Source organism: Callospermophilus lateralis, chromosome 2 (assembly GCF_048772815.1).
Source record: "Callospermophilus lateralis isolate mCalLat2 chromosome 2, mCalLat2.hap1, whole genome shotgun sequence".
NCBI lineage: Eukaryota > Metazoa > Chordata > Mammalia > Rodentia > Sciuridae > Callospermophilus > Callospermophilus lateralis.
Genome location: NC_135306.1, coordinates 132,417,324 through 132,439,088, shown reverse-complemented (window position 1 = coordinate 132,439,088; position 21,765 = coordinate 132,417,324). Strand labels below are relative to the sequence as shown.

The following is a 21,765-nucleotide window of genomic DNA, read 5'->3' as shown; positions in this document are numbered from 1 at the left end:
CTCTCTCTTTCTCTCTCTCTCTCTCTCTCTCTCTCTCTCTCTCTCTCTCTCTATATATATATATATATATATATATATATATATATATATATATATATATATAATTTTTTTTTTGTCCAAAATGTTTAGAGACATTTCAGGGAAGTCTCAGGATAGGAAGGAAGCAAGGTTAGGCCACTGAACACATGTAGTATTCCTGGCACTATGCTGAAGACTGATAATAACAATAATATTATTTGGGCATTTATATGTGCCAGGAACATAACTAAGCATTTTAAATTGATTTCTTAATTTAATAAGCTTCATTTTACAGATGAGGAAGCAGAAATTTAGAGAAGCTAAGTAACTTGCCCACGGACATGCAGCTGCCTGCAGTAAGCCAGGCATAGGAAGCCAAGTGACTAGTCTGGTGCCAGAGCCCAAGTGCTGGTTAGTACACTGTTAACGGTGCATCACATGCTTCCCAGAATAGATATCTCTAGGACCCATCTATATGGTAGAATTTAGAGTGCCAGCCATTTCTGCTTCTTTATTTTGATCATCCAATATTTGGAATTGTGCAAAAAAAAAAAATCTTGGCAGAAAGTGAAGAGGGTAGATGTATGCCATATTGCACATCTGAGAACACACACCAGTAGTATGTTAATGGCACCTAAAGATGGCATCATTTTATATGACATCTTTAATATTGGTCTGCCATCTGCAGCTAAATTTCTCTGAAGAAACCAATATGGCATTTAAGATTTCGTTAAATAGCCTAGAGACTTCTTCAGGTGCATAAATGCTTCCTCATCTAGACTGAATCAGAAAGTAGAGCCCGAGGGCTGTGTGTGATTGGGAGGAATTGGTGATGAGGAGAGGAATTGAGGGAGGAACAGATGGGACTGGGAAGTCTTCAGGCATTCTGGCAAACCTGGTCCTAACAGTAGATATGTGTGCATGTGAGCACATGTATATTATGCATATATGGATGTGTGGTAGGGCCATCAGGTACAGGAGAGAGTTACACAGAGGAGAGGCCTTTGGAAGTATTCCTAACCAAAACACCATCTTCTCCACAGCCTCCTGTTTTGGCCCTACCTTATTCTTCACTCTGATGATAAGTTGCCTTGACCCAGATGCCCCTCACCCATCTAGTCTGTCATGAGTCCTTCTGCGAGGGAGCAGGGCTTGCCTAAGCCTCAGCACTCTCCCTCTGGGTTGTGGGCAACTCCATCTGTCAACTAGGCCAGAAGGCAAGGTGCAGGGTGTATGCCAGCATCAACACTCTTCCTTCACAAGCTGGCTGTTTCTCTTTTCTACCTTAGTGGCTACAGAATCCTCAATCCAAAGGGAAAAGTGTTTCTGGCAGAAGAGTGCTTGCTGCCTGAGATTTCCCTGCTGCTAAAGCAGATTTGGGAAATGCCATCCATTGGCTTGTAAGGAAAGAAAATGAAACTTATCTGTTACAAAAACCAACAGCGATGAACCATGTTTGACCCACGGTATCTTCTTCATACTTTGATTTGCAATACAACCTCACTTGTACAGTATTAAAACTTCAATTAGCATATTGTAGATTATTATTTATGAAGAAAAGTCTAAGTTGCAGGCTTAAGTAATTCCATCAGTGATTTTCCCTATCAAATTCCCTAAGAATTTGTGCTCAGTTGAGCAAATCCAAATCTTTACACCTGAAGAAACAACCCTTACTTAAGGAATATATCTCATGGGCCAATTTTTAGAATCTTTCTTTTACCACCCCCTCATAACTAATACAGAATCTCTTGTACACATTTTTCTTTCTGCCTGTTCCTTTCTTTTCAAATAAATATTATATAGAGATTCCAATAATACTTATTACTTGGTTGTTTTATCTTTATTCAGACCAAATGCATGTCTTCATTCCAATTTTAATTCTTCCTATAATCTTGAAAAATACATTTGCTCCATGTCCATTTCATTTCTCTCCAAATTCAATGTGTAGCCTTTATATCCATGTGAAAATACTGTAAGGAACATTTTATTCAGGTCAAAAAGAGAGGTGAAAACAGAGGTTTTGGAAGTCAGAATTGTGTGGAATTGATAATGAATATAGAAATAATCAAGGTGTGGTTGGTTGGTTGGTTGGTTGGTTGTTGTTCCCTACATAAAAGCTCACACTTACAGTTAACTGACATTTTCCACTTTCCCCTTTCTGAGAAATATGAATATGGATGCTTAATTCTGTGAAAAAGTGAGCGGTTTTTTTCCTGAAGGAGTGACTGCAGGTTCTGCACAGCTGGACTTCAGACACTTAGAAGAAAGCAGGATTAGGTGAGAGAACAGGAAAGGAACAAAAGAATCATCTTCTTGGAATGTTTTCAAGCGTTTAGACTCTTCACCCTGTCCTCCCTCAGTCACCCACCTCACTGATCACTGTCCTCCAGCTCCTTTGATTCCAAGCTGAAGAGAAGCTGGAAGGTGCTGCCTACCTCTCACTGCCTGGAGAGAGGCTTTGCATATCCCTAGATGGAGGAGACGCAGTTGCTGGTAATCTCAACCAGGTGCTGACAGAGTGATAATGGGAAGGCGATTTTGCTAACACCCTACATCTTCTGTAGCGAGACAAGAAAGAAGCTTCAATATTAGAGCCCTTTAGACTGAATTCTGGCAGTCATTAGGCAAGTTATTTAACTTAACTTCTCCCTATAAATGGAATCCAAATAATTTCTGTTTCCCTGAAATGTCAAAATTAGGAGGAAAATTAAAGTGGAGTGAGAACATATATTAGGTCTGTATAAAAAATAAATGAATAATGTGTGCACTTAGGGCATCTGGTATCTGAATTATTGTGACATTACAAAAGACCATGTATAAACTCTTTAGGACAGGGCATGGCACACAGTCAGAACTCATTAAAGGTTGTATACTACTGCATTATAGTATGCAGTAGTAATTTCCCACATTTCTCAATAAATTAAGTAGAAATCAGGATGTTGGAGAACCATGGAATGGCCATAATACTGCTGTTCAGAAGATTAACAATTACAAATCTTAAATTGGCAGATTACAATTAAAAAGAGGCTCTTAAGAATAGCTCTAATGAACTCCAAAGAATTGGAGAAACATTAAAATTATTAAAACACTGGAAGAGAACATTCAGATAACTTTAATTTCTTTATATTGGGACTTTTATGGCCCTCTCTATGAAACAACTCTGATAGTTCTAGAAGATCATCCACATCATCCTCACTCAGACAAGTTTTGCTTGGTACCTACCATGTGCCAGTTTCCTTTTAAACACCCAGAACACAAGATGGATCAGAGCTATTCAGTATCCTTTTGCTTCTGTCCTATTAGGCAAGACTGATTCTTTAACAAATAATTAGAGCAAAATTTGGGGAGCTGTAAGAATATTATTTATATACTCAGCAAATTTGAAAGACACTGATCCTGGGCCTTGAACTAAGCTGGTGAACTCCCAAAGTCTCTGCCTTCCTGAAACTGTGGTAGAGAGGGAGAAACAGACAACAGATGAGCTGCAGGAAACTTGATAAGTGGAGGAAGCCTGAGAAGGCCTTACTGAGAAGGCATCACCTGAATTTTCTGTAAGGATGGTGAGAGGTTTACCAGACAGCTGGGCCTGACCATGCAGAAATGGTCAGTAGAGGAAATATGATATGAAAAACACAGAGAAATCAGAAAGTGTAGCTCACTGGTTGATAAATCCAGTTGTATTGTTTTAATACCAAGCCCAGCTTCCAGCAGTCTTAAGAGAATTATGCTGAAACAGCTAAGACATGCACTGCTTCAATAGCACTTAAGGAAAATGTGTCTGTCATGGCAATAGATTACACAGCTGTAACCCAGGACACCCACAGGGAGAAAAATCAGGGAAACTATGTCATGCTTAGGAGTATCACTTCTCTGACCATAACTACTTAGAACATTTGGAGTTCTCTTTTGAACAGGCAGTCACATTTTTGATTCAGGCTTTTTCTCAGAGAGAGATTGTTAGAATTTCTTCTGTCTCCACAACAACAACAACAAAAAAATCAAAAGCAGCCATTTTTAAAGTTAATTGCATGGTTCCAACCATGTACTCCCCTCCCTCCCCACTTATTGAGTATCATTCACTTAGAACTGGTGTAATTCCCCTTCTAAATTGGAGGTTTGCATAAGTAATTATATCAAATGATGTGTTTGTTTATATCTCCAAACCACATTCAAAGCTTGCCTATGATTTATCTTTGAAATTCAATTTCATCGTGTCAGTCCCCAATTTATTCTGCCCAGTGGATCTACAGTTACATGTGTGATGTGCTCGCCTCTCTTACGTAGATTACAGAATGGGATTACCTTCCACAGCAATGAGTCCGGTGGTTGAAGAGAGAAGTTGTTCTGTTTCTTTCTCTTCTCCATTCTAAGACCCCAATGCATGCAGCTACCACAAAGTTGTTAAAAATGAAGAAGCGGCATTTGTGATTTTAACTAATTCTGGACAATGAGGAGCAACTCACTTCTTTCCTTTATGACTATATGGCAATGCTGCTAAGGTTTCATAGCTCATGCGAAGTACGTACCTTTAGAAGAAAGAAAGCTTTTGACCCTTCTTGATATGGCTGGCCCTGACATGAAAACAATATTTATTTTTCACTGTGAATAACTGTCAGTTGTTGCTTTAACCCAGAAAAGTTCATTGTTGCTGTGTTCCAGATTCCCATGAACAATCCTAATTATTCTATTTATTCCAACCCCCTCTTCATGCCTGATGCCTAACTCATTCCATTCATTCCTACATTTATTCATTTACTGATTCATTCAAGTGTCTGTCTTTTCCAAATATGAAAGACTTATTAAAACCTAAATGGGTAGAGTTTATGATTTCCAACCGATGTTGACACCTTTATTGATAAAGAACTTATGTAAAATAACATTCACCCACTTGAAGAATATAATTCAATACTTTCAGAATGTGTGCAGAACTGTGAAATTATAACCATAGTATCACCATGATCTTGTTTAGAAGATTCTCATCACCCCAAAAAGAAACCTCACACCCATTATCAGGTAGTCCCTCTCCCCTGCCTGACTATATTTGTCTTCCTGATGATTTCTACTTTTGACTTGGATGTTTTTTCTTGCCTTTTACTTATCTCTGTGAAAATAAAGAAGATGGAAGCCCAGAGAGCTGAAGCCTACAGATGCTTTCCTGTGCTTTTTGCTCTAGGAATGGGATCTGCCTGGCTCCCCATAGTTCCAGATTCTCTATTGTGTGACATTTGGGGTTTTCAGGAAGCCCATCTCTTTCTCTGTTAGCTAATAAATTTTATGTAAACACATTCTGGTACAGGCATGCCCATGGAAATATGTGAAATATTGTGAAAATATGTGAATTTTCTAAAGAATTGCCCTCAGAGTCATCAGGAGAGGAAGCTGCCTGTTTCATTGTACAGTCTTGGCCTTATGACTCCGAGTGAGGAGGGGCAGTGATGACATGAGAGTCCTCAGGGAAACAGGGGGCAAAGAGGTGGCTACTCCTTTGTGCCTGGAAAAGCCACAGATGAGCAGCAGGGTGGAGGCCCATAGCCCTTTCACCCATTTGCAACCTCTACATAATAAGCATGTCTCATACCCATTGTGACCTCTAACAGAGGATACCCCCCTGAGGAGGCAGTGAGGCTGGAAGAAAGCCTCCCCTGCCTTATTAGAAGACAGCTACCCCCCACTTGAAAAGATCATCCATGACAGATGACCTTGTCGGATAGCGTAGCCTGAAAATGAAGATCCTGTGTTAGACACCTACCAGTGCAAGCAGACAGACCTTTAATCAATATGAATCCGAGAGCTGTGCTTCCTTTATTCCTCCTGTATCACCCCATCCTCAAAATCACTCACACATCCTCCCTTTGCCCTCCCCCTGTAGCACCACATGCACACACATCAAGCCCAATGGTCCGATCCAGGTACTAAAGCAGCTGAGTGTATTTCATTCTTGGATATAGCTAGTCAGGCAGAAAAAAATCATGTCAATAAAGTCACAGTGAAATTCAACAAAGGATAGTAGAATTAGGCAGCACCTTTCTTTTAGAATCAGAGGACCATCTCAGGCATCATCTCAAGGGAATCTGGTATACTAAATGAGAGATGAAATAGAGAACAAATCTGTGTTTTCAGATTTTCCCAGAAGATTCTAATGGGTATCTGGAGAAGGGAAGGTACTGACCTTCTCACTTGAAACTCTTACTGACACTCTTCTTTCCATAACCTCTGACAGTAACTTTTACTTATACCCAAGAGTACCTAGCACTCTCCATACACACAGAGGAACTCTGTAAATGGTTTCAAGTGCATGCAATGTCATATAACCTTCCCCACCCACAAATGCACTTTCCACACACAAAATAATACTTTCCTAAACAAATACATTCTAAGTCTGTAGCAAAATTGAAGATTAGAATATAACAGTCTCTTCCATGGCAAATATTGGTAGCTAAGCATTATTGAATTCCTTTTCTTTGTTATAAGCAGGGAGCTAGGTGCTTCCCACCCCACTCCAGAGCTTCAGATGCAAAAGAAAGGCCTTACCCATGAAGGACCTGTCTGTCTAGTAGGAAATTACAGACATGGGAGCAAAAGATTTTTGGATAGATCAAAGAACAATGATGGAGAAGTGTACTGGTTATGTGGGGGAAAATCAGATGGGCACCCAATCATGGAAATGAGGGTCAGTGAAGGCTAACACCTGAGCTGAATTTGGAGAATCTGAATTCACCAGGTGTTCCACAGCCTGGTGAATAGAGTTGGTAATAGTGATTGTACATTTCAAAAATTGCTGAGTGAACTTCAAATGTTCTCTTCCCATAAAAATAAGTATTTTGGATGTTGGATATGTAAATTCACTTGATTTAATTATTTCACATAGTATTCAAGAATCATAACATCACATTGGACTTAACATATATTTATACATACACAGGCATATATATATATACACACACACACACAAACATACACACATTTCCAATTTATAAGAAAGAAAGAAAAGGAAAAACCTAAGGGTATTGTGGGGTGGGCCACATCCAGAATGAATTCATGAAAAGGAAGATCTCTGCGATGGAAACAGGTTTTCTTCCCATGGGGTGCAGAGATAGAGGAAATCAGGCCAGCTTCTCTCTCTCTCTCTCTCTCTCTCTCTCACACACACACACACACACACACACACACACAGAATTTGTTTATTGAGAATTAAAGTTAACATTTCTAAATTAAGTATTCACTCATGAATTTTCTTTGTCACTGTCCTGTCAATGGACATAAGAGAAAATATAGCACAGAACTAAAACAAGGAAATGATAATTAACAAATTATCTAGTGGGCCAGCTTGTCAACAGCCTTGCTACCCTGAGTAAGATATTGTTTCGAAGCCCATGGGAAACTATTTAATCTCCTGTGCCTCTTCTTTGCTTTCACTAAAATGCATGTTCTCCCATCCACCACTGTGTATGACACAGAAGCTTCAGGTCAAGAACCTCTCCACGGATCCCACTGAAACACCTTTCCCCCATTCCATGTGCCTTGCCAACAATGGGATTTCGTTTTTTATGATTTCCTGTTCTTTCCTTGTCAATCAGAATGTACCATGAAAACAACTCAACTCACAATCACTTCAGGGACATGGTGGAATTGAGAAACGGAAAATAAATTTGACCTTCTAATTGCCACTTGACAATAAGAATAATAAAACCTGCAAAAGACAAATTGGTGCAATAGGCTGGGAGGCCTTGAAGATTTCAGTCATCCCATTCCCTTTTCTTTGTCTTTATACTCAAAGGGTGATTCATTTATGAGAAACGGTGTTGGAAGAAAAGATAGGGAGAACTTTTTCCTGTGGAATTATTTTGTGTCAAGATTTAAAAAAGTAAAAGAATGATAAAATTATATATGTGATCTTTGGTTTGTGAGTTATTAAATTTGCAATGCTTATGTGTACAATTAGTTATTATAGAAATAACCTTTTAAAAATATAACAAAACATTATATGAGTATATAAAAATTAAGTAGGAAAGTGCTATTACATAGCCTTATGTAATCAGTGTCAACAACCTATTAGTTGTTGAAGAACTTTAAAATCTTTAATGAGGCTCCAACAGTAGAATTTCAGTCATATGTAAATGAATCTTTGAAATGCCTCATTATCAGAACAACAATGGTTCTTTAGTGACTTCTCAGGTCCCCAAAGATAACAACACCTGGCTATGGTAAGCAAAACCAGATCAATTTTTCATATTTTCTTCATCAACTTTGCTTTACCAATGATTTGTGAGCCTATTCTGATTGTCATGGGGGAACTAGAGAGTTTACTGTCCACTGTCACTTTTTCTTTTCCTTTAAATGGAGTTGTTTCCCACAGTTGGTAATCTACTTGCCCCAGATATTTAAAAGTCAAATATTCTCATTTCTACACAGGTCTGATTACCACAACTTCAAGGAAATTGGATCGAGAGCAGCAGGCAGAGCATTTTCTGGAGGTAAGCGCACAGAGGAAATGGCTCTTGTTAAAATTTTTGCTAAACTCCCTGAGCCTTCATCACAAATGGGAACTTTAATACATTGGAAAAGTCGGTTGCAAAATGAAGTTGCCTCTCTCTTAGGCTGAGTGCTTTAGAATTTAGAGAGTTCTGGTGCATTCCCATCTGTCTGCTCTTGTGAGCCGCAAGAGTGATAAAGAGGCCTTTACCTCCTCTAAAGACAGGCAGCTGCATGGATATTTCTGCCTTAACTTCAGGCCTCTTTGTCAATAATCAGAAAAGAAAGTTCCAGAGCAGCGTCCCATGGACCCACTGCCCCATGAAAGGAGAAAGAGCAGCAGTGCTGCCGTTCAAGTGAAGTGCACTTCTCTCCCCTCATTTCTTTTTCTGGGGAGATGGTTGAGAAAGAGAAGGCTGCTGGTTGATTCATGGCTCAAGGTGACTGTTTCTGAAACCATAAAATGTCCTCCTATAATTCATTAAGACAGGAACAGCAACAATAGAAACTCTAAGAGCATTATTTCTGGTAAAGAAAAAAAAAAAACACTATAAGGCAAGGGATGAGAAAATAGACATGAAAGAGCGTTGTGGAACATTCCTCCTATACGTATTGAGTATCTTTATTGAAAAGGTTGAAGTCTGCATAGTTTGTATGGCACTTTGATCTGAGTGTGACTGTGTGATATGAAGGGATGACAATACTCAGAACCTAGGGCTTTGATAAGGGTCTATGATGTGTCCATGCTTCTAAAATGATCTTTCTATTTCTCAGACCCACTTACCCGAATTCATCCAACACACTAATGTGTGTGCATGCACACATCCTCCTCAAATCTTAGGACAGAATCTCTTCTGGCATCTTCCTTTAAGTCATATCAGCAGTAATGATCTAGTTAAAGAACACTGGAGCTGGGAGTCATGGCACTGGCCTATAAACATGATGTGGGAGCCTGAGGCAGGAGGATAGCAAGTTTGAGTCCAGCCTTGGCAATTTCGAGACCCTATATTAAAATAAAATTCTTAAAGAGAAAAAAAAAGCTTAGTGATAGACTATCCTTGGGTTCAAGCCCCAGAATCCTAAGAAAAGAACACTGAACTAGGAGTCTGGGCACGTGGGTTTTTAAGCTGCCCTGACATGATTAACTCAAAGCTGTGGCCAGTGCTATTTAATTACCTGGGATCTCAGTTTCCCCTATTGTGAAATGTGGCAAATAATTGCTAATCCATATACCTCAAAGGATCACTATTAGAATCAAACCTTATATTCTATATCAAAGTATTTTTTGAAACTTACAAGGTATTACACATGGGAAAGGGTGATTATTATCACGAAGCCCTATGATAATCCTTTTAAAACATTACTATCATCTCATAAAGATGAAAGATTCCAGGCTGCCAAAAATAATTATAATAATTGTGTTTTTTTTTGAGAATCCTATTAATGGGTTACAGTACCTACCTGGTCCAGAATTACAGTACATTTGCCAGAGTAATAACACCTTATGTTTTATTTATGTGCTTCTTTCCTTTTCAGAAGAGAGTCCAGGACTCCTGGAGAGACAATGTTCTTAGATAGTTGAACCCATTACCTCCCAGCAGGAGGAAGGGAGGGCATCTCATTAGCTGGGGAATCTGCTGAGATCACTTGCCTTGTCCTCACTAGGTGGTGTCATGAGGGGTATATGGTGCAGAGTGTGGCCATTATAGGATAAAGCTACAAGGAAAAGAAGCAAGGATGTTTTCCAGGCATTGAATTTACTACCCAAAAGAATCCTTAGTGCTTTCATATCTTCTACACACTTACATAGATGCTAAGTAACAGTTTGGTACTATTTGCAGATATGGAAAACCCAGTTTGGGATCTAGAACATAATTTTACTGTTATGGTTATAATCTGTTTAGGGAGGTAGGGTAGCATAGCAATTAACCTCATAGCAGTGTTGGGCAATTAAAATATATGTAGAACATCCAGTTCAGTATCTGGCACTAAGTACATGCTCAGGAAAGCATAGTTAAATAATCATTGTGGTCTTAATCATTATTATATGGTGACATGATAGTTGCACCCTCCGAAAGATTGAACTTCATTTCCATACCTCAGGAAGGATGGTTTTCCCACACACCAGAAAAACAGAAGGAGCCCAGGTACTAACCACTGAACTCAGCATGTATACCATGACTTCCTTATGTGCTGGGGACACAGAGGGAACAGGAGGATGGGAAGACACATATACATGAGTAAATGGTATAATTAGACAGAAGCTCCATGAGGCCACTAAAATAGGTTCTATGATACTGCCTGAAAGCAGATGGGGGTGGTATGCAAAACTCAATAGATTGATGAGGAAAGCCCGAGGAGGTGACATTTGGTGACATGATGCCTAGATTCTGTTCAAGAAACAGAACCAAGGCCAGTGTGGTGAAAAGTGCAAAGTGGAGCAGAGGTAGAGGATGGCAGGTGACGGGAAAGCAAGTTGGAAAAGCAGAGGGCTGCAGTGAGGATTCTGCATTTTTTCCTTAGTGCAATGGAGAGCCAGTAAATGAGTGGCAGGGTCTAATCTGTGTTGTAACGGCAGAGTTGGGCTGGAGCAGGGGCCTTGGGGATAGATGGGAGCCTGGGAAACTTTTAGAGAGGTCCAGATGAGATGATGGACGATCGTGGATTGGAGGAGGGTGAGGGCAGTGAGTCAAATAGGGAATTGTCTAATACAGATCCCATCATGATTCCTCATAAAGCAGCAAAGTAGATTTTTAAAAATTTTCAAAGTGAAATCGTATATATTATAGAGCGTCTGAATCTTACCAATTTTCCTCAAGTTGGTCCTCCAATCCCCTGCCAGCTCCCAGGATCCCCCAACTGTCACATTTAGTAAATCTTCTTTTAAGACTTTCAAAAACTAGCTGAATCTCAGCCTCTTCCTCTTCCTCCTTCTCCACTACCTTCTCTCTCTTACTTGCACATACTATTGTACATTTCTTGGCCACGTTGATTTTGTTCTCTATAACATTGCTGTGAGAATTTGAACACCCTCCGGTTCTTTGTTTCTGAAAGAATCATGGAAGGAATATTGCTTTGACTTAGTTCTGTTAAAAAATAATGAGTAAAAGAATATTATTCAGAGTGTGGGACAGAGTCTTTTGTTAGACACAAAATTTTGTAACTGAAAGTACATTTTGTGAGTTGTGAAGACTGGGTGTGGGTAAATTAACCTCCTGGAGAGCCTTTAATTGCCAAGATAACCTTATGCTCCTCTTAAACTCATATTCACCTCCTGGCTCTATTTTGTACTTTTCCTTTCCAATAAAACAAAATTGACTCTTCTTGAAAGGACCTACTTAGAAGCTGACTTGGCAGGTATGCTCTGACTAGGTAACCAGGAGGACATTAATGACTTGTTTGTAGTTTGCTGTCCCCCTGATAGAAGGCACTTTAATTCCCTGCTGGCACTCTGTACATTGACTGAAGCTGCTTAGCTTTGTGTGGGCCACAAGGTTTTGTGAATCAGTAAAGCATTCACCTTAAATCTGTAGCTATCACAGGAAGGCTGTCATTATTAGAATTCAAAGGACTTGCTAAAGCAACAAGAGCAGCAAAGAACTGTAGGCAAATTCACAAGTACAGCTTACACTTTTTTTTTTTAAAAGAGAGAGAGAGAGAATTTTAATATTTATTTTTTAGTTTTCAGCAGACACAACATCTTTGTTTATAAGTGGTGCTGAGGATTGAACCCCAGCCACACGCATGCCAGGCTAGCACGCTACCACTTGAGCCATATCCCTAGCCCCCAAGCTTACACTTCTTTAGTGAATTCTAAGTGTAAACCCTTCTGGTTTGGAATTATGTTATGTGAAAATATTACACTAATCTCTCCCTACCAAAAAAGTGCAAAAATACAGAGGTTTTAGCTCATATAATCCAAGTCCAGTTCATCTCTTGACAGCCTGTTATAATTGTAGAGGAGATTGAAGGCTAATTCCAGCATGTAGATACAGAAAGTTGATAAAATATGCATAAAGTAAATAGTGAATTAACGTTTTAGATTGGTAGTTTTGACTTTATTCCTGATTGCTTCATTATCAGAGAAGGCAGCTGTGAAATAGGGAATGAATATCCTCTTTCTTATAATCACTTGTAGATTGTTTTCTCACCTAGGACTTTTTTAAGCTCCCTGTGGATAAACCTTAGTTTATCAAGGTAGTGAACTCAGGGAATGCTTGGACACTAAATTCCAGCCTGCCTGAGATTATGTTTTGTTACTCTTCATTGAGCTTCGATGGGCTACTGAGTCTCTCTGAGCTCCCTTTCCCTCGTCTGTAAAGTGAATAATAATTCCTGCATTAGTTTTGGGATAGAGAATAGATGAACCCAGAGCTGAAAAGATGCATCTGTTTGTGCAGTTCCATGAGCTGTGGGGACCGCGGTCAGCACAGACCGTTCGACTGGCCTCTGTGTTCAGAGTAGTTAGCTCAGCTCCTGGGAACAGGGGCCACTCAGTAAATATGTGAGTGAAAAGAATTATTTCCCCCTAAATGAGATCATAGAGAGGGCAGGATTAGCATGTGGGAAACAACGTGAGTTTAGAGACAGAAGGAACTCTCCACCTGCTTCCATCTTCATAAGTTTGCTAAGCTAGAGTAAATTCCTCTTTTTCCTTATCTGCAAAATGGGAATGATAACACCAACCTAGCATATAAACTACATAAAGGGCTGGCACACATTCAAGCCACCACAACAATTTTTGGCCCTCTCCCTTTCCCCACACCATCCTTTTTCCCTTGTCTTCAAAACATACATTGTCAGCTCCCTTTCTTTTTCTGTGACTCTGGTAGTTTGAATAGCTATAGCAATTTGATTATTCTTAAAAGATATATCCACTTAAATAGTCCTATAGTCCTGGCTTAATTATGTGTGAATCTTTATCTCGCTTGCTGAAAGAGTGTTATTTTGCTTCCCTTTTGATCTTGAAATGCTTCTCTGTTCAGGGCTGGATGGTTCTGATAAAAGTCTCCCAAAGAGAAGAGAACAAGTATTTTATTTGCAAATCAAAAAAAGATGACAAGCCCCAGTAACCAGTATAAAGACAGCAGATGAGAAATTACGCTGAGTATGTACGTATAACTTGAAGTAGCCCAGAAAATGTGCTGAGATTTTATAGTGAAGGTGGTATAAATATCAAAGCATATTACAGGGGAATACATATCCATAGGAATGCATATTATTTAGTGTCTGTCCTTCTAAAACACTCATCCATCATCCTGTGCAAGATACAACTCACGAGACTATTTTTTTTTCTTCCTGTCTGAAATTCTCATCCCTTTTCATAGTTTGATTTTCAGAGGGAAAAGTATTGCTCTTCAGTAAGTTTTTATAACATTTCCTCTTGCCTTAGGATGCAAACTGATTTCTTCAGTGAGTGCACATCCTACCTTGGTTAGCATCTCCTTTTGAAATGATGATTTCTACTGACAAAGAACAGCTGCAGGTCCTCTTCTTCCATTAAGCAGTTCATATTTTGACCATTTAGGTCCAAAAGAAATGGACGGTTCTCTCACCGGGCTCCTTTTTTAGCCACCCTAAAACGTTCTATAGGTGTCAATAGGTCCTAAAAGAAAAATGGTATGTCCGTGCATGAAAACAGCAGCATTATCAGGCATCAGTCTCAGAAGACGAGTTTGTCCCAACTTCAGTGTTCCCAAGCTCCTGGAAAGGGCCATGCAGCTTGATGCCCAACAAATCCCTCGTGATGCAGCTGCCCACCCCTTCCCATCCTCTCCAGTCATTCTCTTTCCACAACCTCCCCTTCTCGGGCTTCAGTTGTTCACATTCTTATGGGATCAACCTCAGTAGAGATAAGGGGAATCTACTGTCTATTTTTTCTTTCTTTCTTAAATGCTTTATCAAATTCCTCTTCTGGGCCTGGTATTAGGCCTGACACCAAAGTTCTCTTAGTGAGTCAGTGTGTTTTCATGCTGACTGTTTTTTCTTTGACTTCACTGTAAGTCTCTTAGAGTACCCGACTCTGTGGGCACTTCCCTTAGTCTTTGTCTAGGATCAAAGGGCTGATTTTCATTCATGTAAAAACTGCTGCCAGGCATGGTAGCACATGCCTGTAATCCTAGCAGCTTGGGAGGCTGAGACAGGAGGATCAGGAGTTCAAAACCAGCCTCAGCAATAGCAAGGGGCTAAGCAACTCAGTGAGACCCTGTCACTAAATAAAATATAAAATAGGGCTGGGGATGTGGCTCAGTGGTCTAGTGCCCCTGAGTACAATCCCCAGTACCCCCCCCCCAAAAAAAAACTTCTTCTCCCCCATTATATGGACCTAGACACAGACTTCAAAAAGTGCACAGCAAGAGCCAAGGTCACAAGCACTTCCTAGCGGTGTCTGGTAAAGGTTTCCTTGTCTTTTTAGGACAGATATGACTCTAAATGTCCGTCATCGCATTGAAATGTGGCTAATTGATTCCTTGGTTCCCATGGCCCTTCTGTAATAACTGATTGGCTCAGGTGTCAGGGCAGTGCACCCTCAAGCATTAATGTCTACTTATCTGAAGAAAGGAGGTTTTCTTTTTTGCCCTTTGGTTGTCTATACACCACTCCTTGCTCTAGACAGGGCTTGTTCTTTGCAGGGTACTGCCCTGAACTGCAGGACAAAGTCCATCTGAGGAGGTGGTATATCCACATTGCAGGTGGCAGCTTGTACTCCAGCAAGGAGTGACTACAGAGCAGTTCTTCAGAGCTGAACTGTGTCTCCCCAAAATGTATGTGTTGAAGTCCAAACCCCCAATACCTCATTAAATGATTTTATTTAGAGATGGGGTCTCTGAAGAAGTTATTAAGTTAACATGAGGTTGTTAGGGTAGGCCCTAATTCAATATGACTGGTCCTTACCAGAAGAGGAAATTTGGACATAGACATGTACAGAAGAAAAAGAAAATCCTCTACACGGCAAGGAAAGAGATCTCATAAAGAAGTCTCGAAAAACCCTTGATCTCAGACTTCTGGTCTCCAGGATTATGAGAAAATAAATTTCTATAATTTAGGCCGTTCAGTCTTAATGTACTTATTATGGTGTCCCTAGCAAAAAAATATAGCAGAGAGACTCCATTTACTATCCCGTGTCCTACCAAACTATAATTTCAAGGTAGGAGAAAAACAGTTTCATTTAAATATGATGGTTTCCATACTACGTAGGTCAAGAAAGACATATTCTCCCAGTTAAAATTCTCACAGAAGGCCCTCTAATGCCACATGGTGGCATCTAGCTACTTTTCTACCCTAAAACCCCTGTCTTCTGGGGGGGCCTCCTTCCTCCACACTTTCAGTGAATATTTCCATCCCACTTTCCTAAAAGAACTGACCCTTTCCCCAAATAAGTTTTTCTTGCCCAAGAACAAACTCTTCCCCAGATCTAGATTTCTCTAAACTATGAGGTTCTTAGTCTAATACTCTCAAAAGCTATCAGGAAGCCAATCAGGGGTGGCCTTGGACACTCCAGGTCCAGGTAAACAAAGAATATTATTGATGGTGGTGATGATGATGATGGTGATGGTGATAGGGTGACAGTGGTGGTGGTGATGATGGTACAAATACTAAATTCTACATCTGACACACACAAGCTTTTAAAGGCAAATAGTAATACTTAGAGTAAGCATGTTAAATAACTTAGATTGCAAGATGCCCACAGAACGTGGCAGGTAATTCTGAGGAGAGCCCATTTGCAGGTGAGGGTAGAGAGAGAAGGGTAGTAGGACTTAGCCAATGGTAGGTATGGAAGTAGACAGGCCCAATATTTTCAGAAAGTTTTACTTAAGAAAATGAAAACAAAAATGAAATCACATCTACATGCCAAATTGCCGCAGTCGGGCTGGCAGCAAAATAACTGGGGGGTGACGAGCAACTTGTGTAGATTGATACAGCAGGAGTGGAAGCCGTTTATTGTAGGACAGGAGTGGTATTTATACATTCCACACAGCTTATCTAATTAGCATAAACTAGATACATCAGTCAACCAATAAGGAATCTCCACACTTAATGGCTCGCTGGCGTTACTTCACAAACCACTCCCTCTGGCATTTTGCCAGGCGCCATCCTGACTTGTTTACAGACTCTAACAATAAATACCCCTAAATTAAATGCTTCGAATTTCATATTTTAGCACAAAAAGCTAAGAAGTCAGCTCATGTTCTACTGCATTTGATAGAAAGGAAGGTGTATTTCCTTATCTGTCTCATAATTTGTAGTCCTCTCACAATGAAGTGATTCACACATTTTGGAGAATGAAATTAGTTTCTTGTCTTCTCTTCACACCACATTTTTTTTTTAATGTGCCCTTTTGAAAAAAAAAAGAGAGAGAGAGAAAATAAGAAATGAGTCCATGACCCTGTCCTAAGAGGCCTGTTAGAGTTGGAAATGATGGTGTGTAGGAATTTGTTGGATCTCAGCTGTATGACCCCTCTTCAGATGCCAGCTCTCTCTGACTGAGAAAGGGAGGGGTGGCTGTGGGTCTTTGTGTTACATAGTCGCGGGCATCTTGTCTGCTCTATTTCCCACTGGCAATAGTTCCTCACTTTTTAAATTTGTTTATCTGTGTCCCTGGTTAACCTCCAACTGAATAATCTATACCCAAACACTTATATATGCTAGGAGAACTATCTGGAATAAATCTTTGATTCCATGTATAACCACCTCTGATTTATGTATTTGTGAAAGGTTTCATTTGTTTTTATTTCCCCTTAAATCCGAACACTGATAAGTTGAGCAACATTATGAGACCTGTTCACTTGGACCTGGGGAGGTCCTTCTATCTAGTGGCTCAGCCTGGAAATAGAAATGAGCCGGCTTTGGCTGCTCTGCTCACCCGTGCTGTGCAAGCAGATAATTGCTCCAGGCAGGTCACAGCTTGTTGAGCTGTGCACACAGGCTGTGGGGAGCTGAGGCTCTGCTTTGTTTTCACTTGTGAATGGTTTCTGAATGTGATGCTATGTTGTTGCTTCCTTTAAGTCTTCCAGGGCAAACCGCTATAACATCCCCAAGCATTCCTTAGGTTCTTGGGGTGAGTAGGAGGGGAGACCTCTTACCTCAAAGGTCTTATACAAATGGCTTTTCCTTCTCAAAGAAGAGGTTCACATTTCCCTGATGAGTCTGAACAATTCACAAGAACTCCCACCTGCCAATCACATATCCAGGGAACCCAGACTGGCATCTCTCCCATAGGGCAATGATGGTAAATTGGCCCTCTACCTTTGCTTCTGCAGCTCCTTTTCCATCTCTTTACTTTGTGTTGCTTTTCTAGTTTATTTTGTATAGCACACTCTCTGAGCCACGATGATCTTTCTTGATTAATTTTATTTGGGGTTTTCAGAAACCACTGGTACCCATGTCTAACACCAGATATATATGACCCAGTTTAGCACTTCAAGTCTGTCTGTAGGAAAATAAATGTGTGTGTATATGTGTGTGTGTGTGTGTGTGTGTATGCACACGCGTGCACACGCGAGAGTATATGTGTGTATACTCTCTCATATACATGAGCATCAGGTTTAGAACATGAGAACCAACTCTATTAATTATCAGGATATTCTACTTTGGCTTGCTTCCAGTTTATAGCATAGAGTTTTGCTCAAAGGAGTTGTTGTTTCAGGACCTTTCAAGTGACTTGTTTTTGTGGCAAATCAGAGGCTACCAACCTCATCTATTTTGTGGCAAGACTGGTTTAATGAAATGTTGAGATGGTTCTCAGAATAACAATGCAGAATGCTGTAACAAAATTAAGTCAGAGGAGCCCTAAATATTAGCCAAGGCAAATGCCATTAGCATCTCTAAAATTGGGGAAACCAACAATAAATATGGCTATATATTTTCTGGATGTATCACTCTATGTATCTACATAATTATCCAATTAAACTTTCTGAAAAATAAAACATCTCTTATAAAACAATATCCTAATTGTAGTGCTCTTTTAAAGTTTATATAAACTAATCTTTTTACTATAAGTATAGATTAAGATGTTTAAAGCACAGGACTTGGAGATGGACAGATATATCCACTCATTAACCCTGTAAACTCAAGCCAAATTATTTAAGCTAAACTTCACTTTTCTCACTTGTAAGAATGGGACAATCATAATACCTTCTTTATAGGATTTTATGAGAATTGGCATGTTGCATGTGCAATGCACATATTAAATGTTCAGTATGTATTAGCAATTATGATTAGAACCTTAAATTTCTACCTTATGTTTCCTGAAGTAATCTTCTTAGGACAGAATTCTTAGTACTTAAGGCATTGTATTTATATTATGCATTGTATTAACAGTTTGGCATAATTGTTGAATATACTTAAGGAACTTACATAAGATAGCATCTATGAATGTTCCCAGAGAAGTTCATGGAACATGGTACATACTCAAAATATTAATTTCCTCCTTCCTTTTCTGAAGAAGAACCCAAAGCTTCAGAGCACAGTTTACCTTCTCACATACACGGCCTCTGGTTGGGTAATTCGGAATACTCATTCTCCTAAGATAGGCCAATGAATGGCTTTGGAATGGCTTTGAAGAAGATTTTGGGGGCTTTCCTGTTGGATCTGTGGTCCCTTTGCTTTTCTAAGCCAGAATCTGAGTTGAAAACAAAGGCATTCAAGCTCAGTTGGCAGAGCAGTAGCATTCTCGTGAATCCTGGATCTCAATAAATTAGACTTGAGACTAGGAAGGGAGAGCCAAGTAATTTCCTTCGGTCAGCTATCTCTAAGCCTATCCATCTTTGTTACTAATCCCAGAGCTTTCCCCCAGAATCTTAACTCCTTTAAAGCCTTAAATTGTATTTACTCATTAATGCAATAGGTATGTTTAATATATAAAGAATGGGAATTTGTGTGTATTATCAAATGATACCATAATTCAGAAATCATAGCTATTAGTAATTTCAAATGCCACCTCTCCTTCAGGCAATTCTCCACTCTGGTAGCCAGTTGCAGGATATACTCCATGGAGATTTTGTATGTTTTCTTTCCTGTCCTACCTTTGGTGAAGGTCACCAATAAGAGGGAGGGTCAGAGCTGAGGAGTACACTTCTTATTACTGCTAACACCTAGGACAGTGCCAGACACTCAATGACTATTGATTTATATGAACTTTAGGGTTCCAGGTAATTCACAACCAGATAATCCATCTTTACCCAGAGATCCACAGAGATAAGGCTGAGCATGCAGAGGAGGTTCCTAGCTGAGGGTTCACAGGATGCCCAGAGGGCCAGCTGACAAAGGATGGGAACTGTTTCATTACATTACATCCCAGTTTGCAAAAAGGCTGTTGGCCCATCCTACCCGCTGTTTGGAGTCTAAGAGCAGTTCCTAAATCACTTTTACCTCCCTAGAATCTATCATCTTCAGGAGGCCATAAATATATAATTTAAGAGGAAGAGCTTGGATTTTTCATGAAGTACCCTGTTATAATTCCTAGCTTGCCATTATATACTTTTAAATATGCTGATAAATCAAAATTAGACATGGGGCTAACCCTGTGCTAATATATACTTTCATAATTAAGATAAAATCTCCTTTTAGATCACTATTTTCAAGTAAAATAGAAAAAAATATTACATTTTTAAGAAATGTGTTTGTACTTAGTAGTAGCGCTGTTTCAAAACTTTATGAATGCAAAATACTTCAGTCTACACATAATCCACAGAGCAAAGGGCTTGTGACCAACTTAGAATGTATTCTAATTCTCTTCATGTGGAGAGAGACATCACTCTTTGTTTTGTTTTTAAGTTGAATGCTGTGAAAGCAACTTCTAAACACCTCAATTGTCAAATGACTGAGCTTTTGTGTTTATGCTGTAGGGCAGGCGCCTTGTCACTGAGAATGAGTTTGGCAAAGCCTCACCTTTATGTGTTCCATGATTACCATCCAAAGGTGTAAGAACCTCTTCCAATTGAGTGAAGGAGAATCCAGAAAGGCTGCATTAAATCAAAGCCACATTATAGCCTGCCAGCAGAGAGCTGTAACAGCAACAGACAGACTCTTGGTGTGCAGGAATTAGAGGTTCTCTTGTTTGGTTCTGGCTAGAGAACATGACAAGCTTTTGTTCAGCATTTTTACAACAGGAGATGTTGCTCTGACTCTATCAGCAGTAGCCAGGGCCTGCTTGCTCTACCTCTGGATGAAGAATTACAAATCTCCCTGTGCAAGGCCGTGACAATGCATGATGTGTGCTTTGATACATGCACAAAACCATTTACCCATCTTCAAAAATAATGCTTCTAGGAGCAAGTCATTTTAAAGTTCCTGTCATACCACAAGGACATCAAACTGTAAGGAAGAGTGAACTCAATTTCTCATGATTTAAAGCATTTGTGTACATACCTTAGTGAGAGGGAGAAAATGAGAATCTGTTCTAAAACTCTTCTAAAAGAAATTCCACAGTGCCTACGTTATGATTTTTAAAGTAAAATTATTCCTAATTATAGTATATAATTAGAAACATGCAACTCAATGTACCAGAACCATATATAATAATGTTCCTTGTAGAAAAATGGAGAAGCGGAGAGTGACAGAGAGAAAATGATATGGAGATAAGCAAATGAGAAAACTTGGACTGATGCTTACAATCTACCTAACTAATGATGATGACATCTGACATTTTGATATATAATCTTTCAGGACCTTTTTGTATTTACATATGCACATACATTGCATATAATCCTCAAGTAAGGGGCCATCCATCACATTTTCTAGAGAACTACAGGTTACAGCCCAGCCTCCCTCTCTATTCATAATTCTGTAGGATTGGTTTAGTGTGCACATTGAGGCTATTATCCTTCCTTATGCCTGGGGGTCATTTCATACAAAGATCCTGGTATCATCTTATGTAATTTTGCTGATCATTTCAGGTACTTGACCAGTCTGCACATAGGTATGATCAAAACATTCCTCTTCTGACCTGTTAAACTATTCTACCTTATAGAATTCACTGATTAAAGGACAAAATACACAGAAGATTTTTATATAAATAACTCTAAAACACTTGGAAAAAAGACTTCTGAATATTAACTCATGCCATTGGGGAAATTATATCAGATACCTGAACATATAACCTAAACAAGTAATCAGCCATATAAGCAATTTACCCACAAATATGAACAACTTCCCTCTTCCCTAGTGTAAATTAATATTCTACCTTTTGACATTCTTTCATTGAAGACAAAATGATACTATAAACATCTTTTCCTAAAAGTACAAATGATTCCTACAAAATCATATAATTTCAGA

At 39.4% G+C, this 21,765-nt stretch overlaps 1 protein-coding gene across 1 annotated transcript in view; it reads left to right on the top strand.

Annotated features, from left to right (window-relative positions):
* Fat3 (FAT atypical cadherin 3) overlaps nucleotides 1-21,765 on the top strand; it is a 610,786-nt gene that overhangs the window by 430,122 nt on the left and 158,899 nt on the right. Inside the window, exon 4 of the mRNA XM_076843882.2 lies at nucleotides 8,431-8,492. Within this exon, the coding sequence (XP_076699997.2) occupies nucleotides 8,431-8,492 (62 nt within the window). The remainder of the gene's footprint in view (nucleotides 1-8,430; nucleotides 8,493-21,765) is intronic.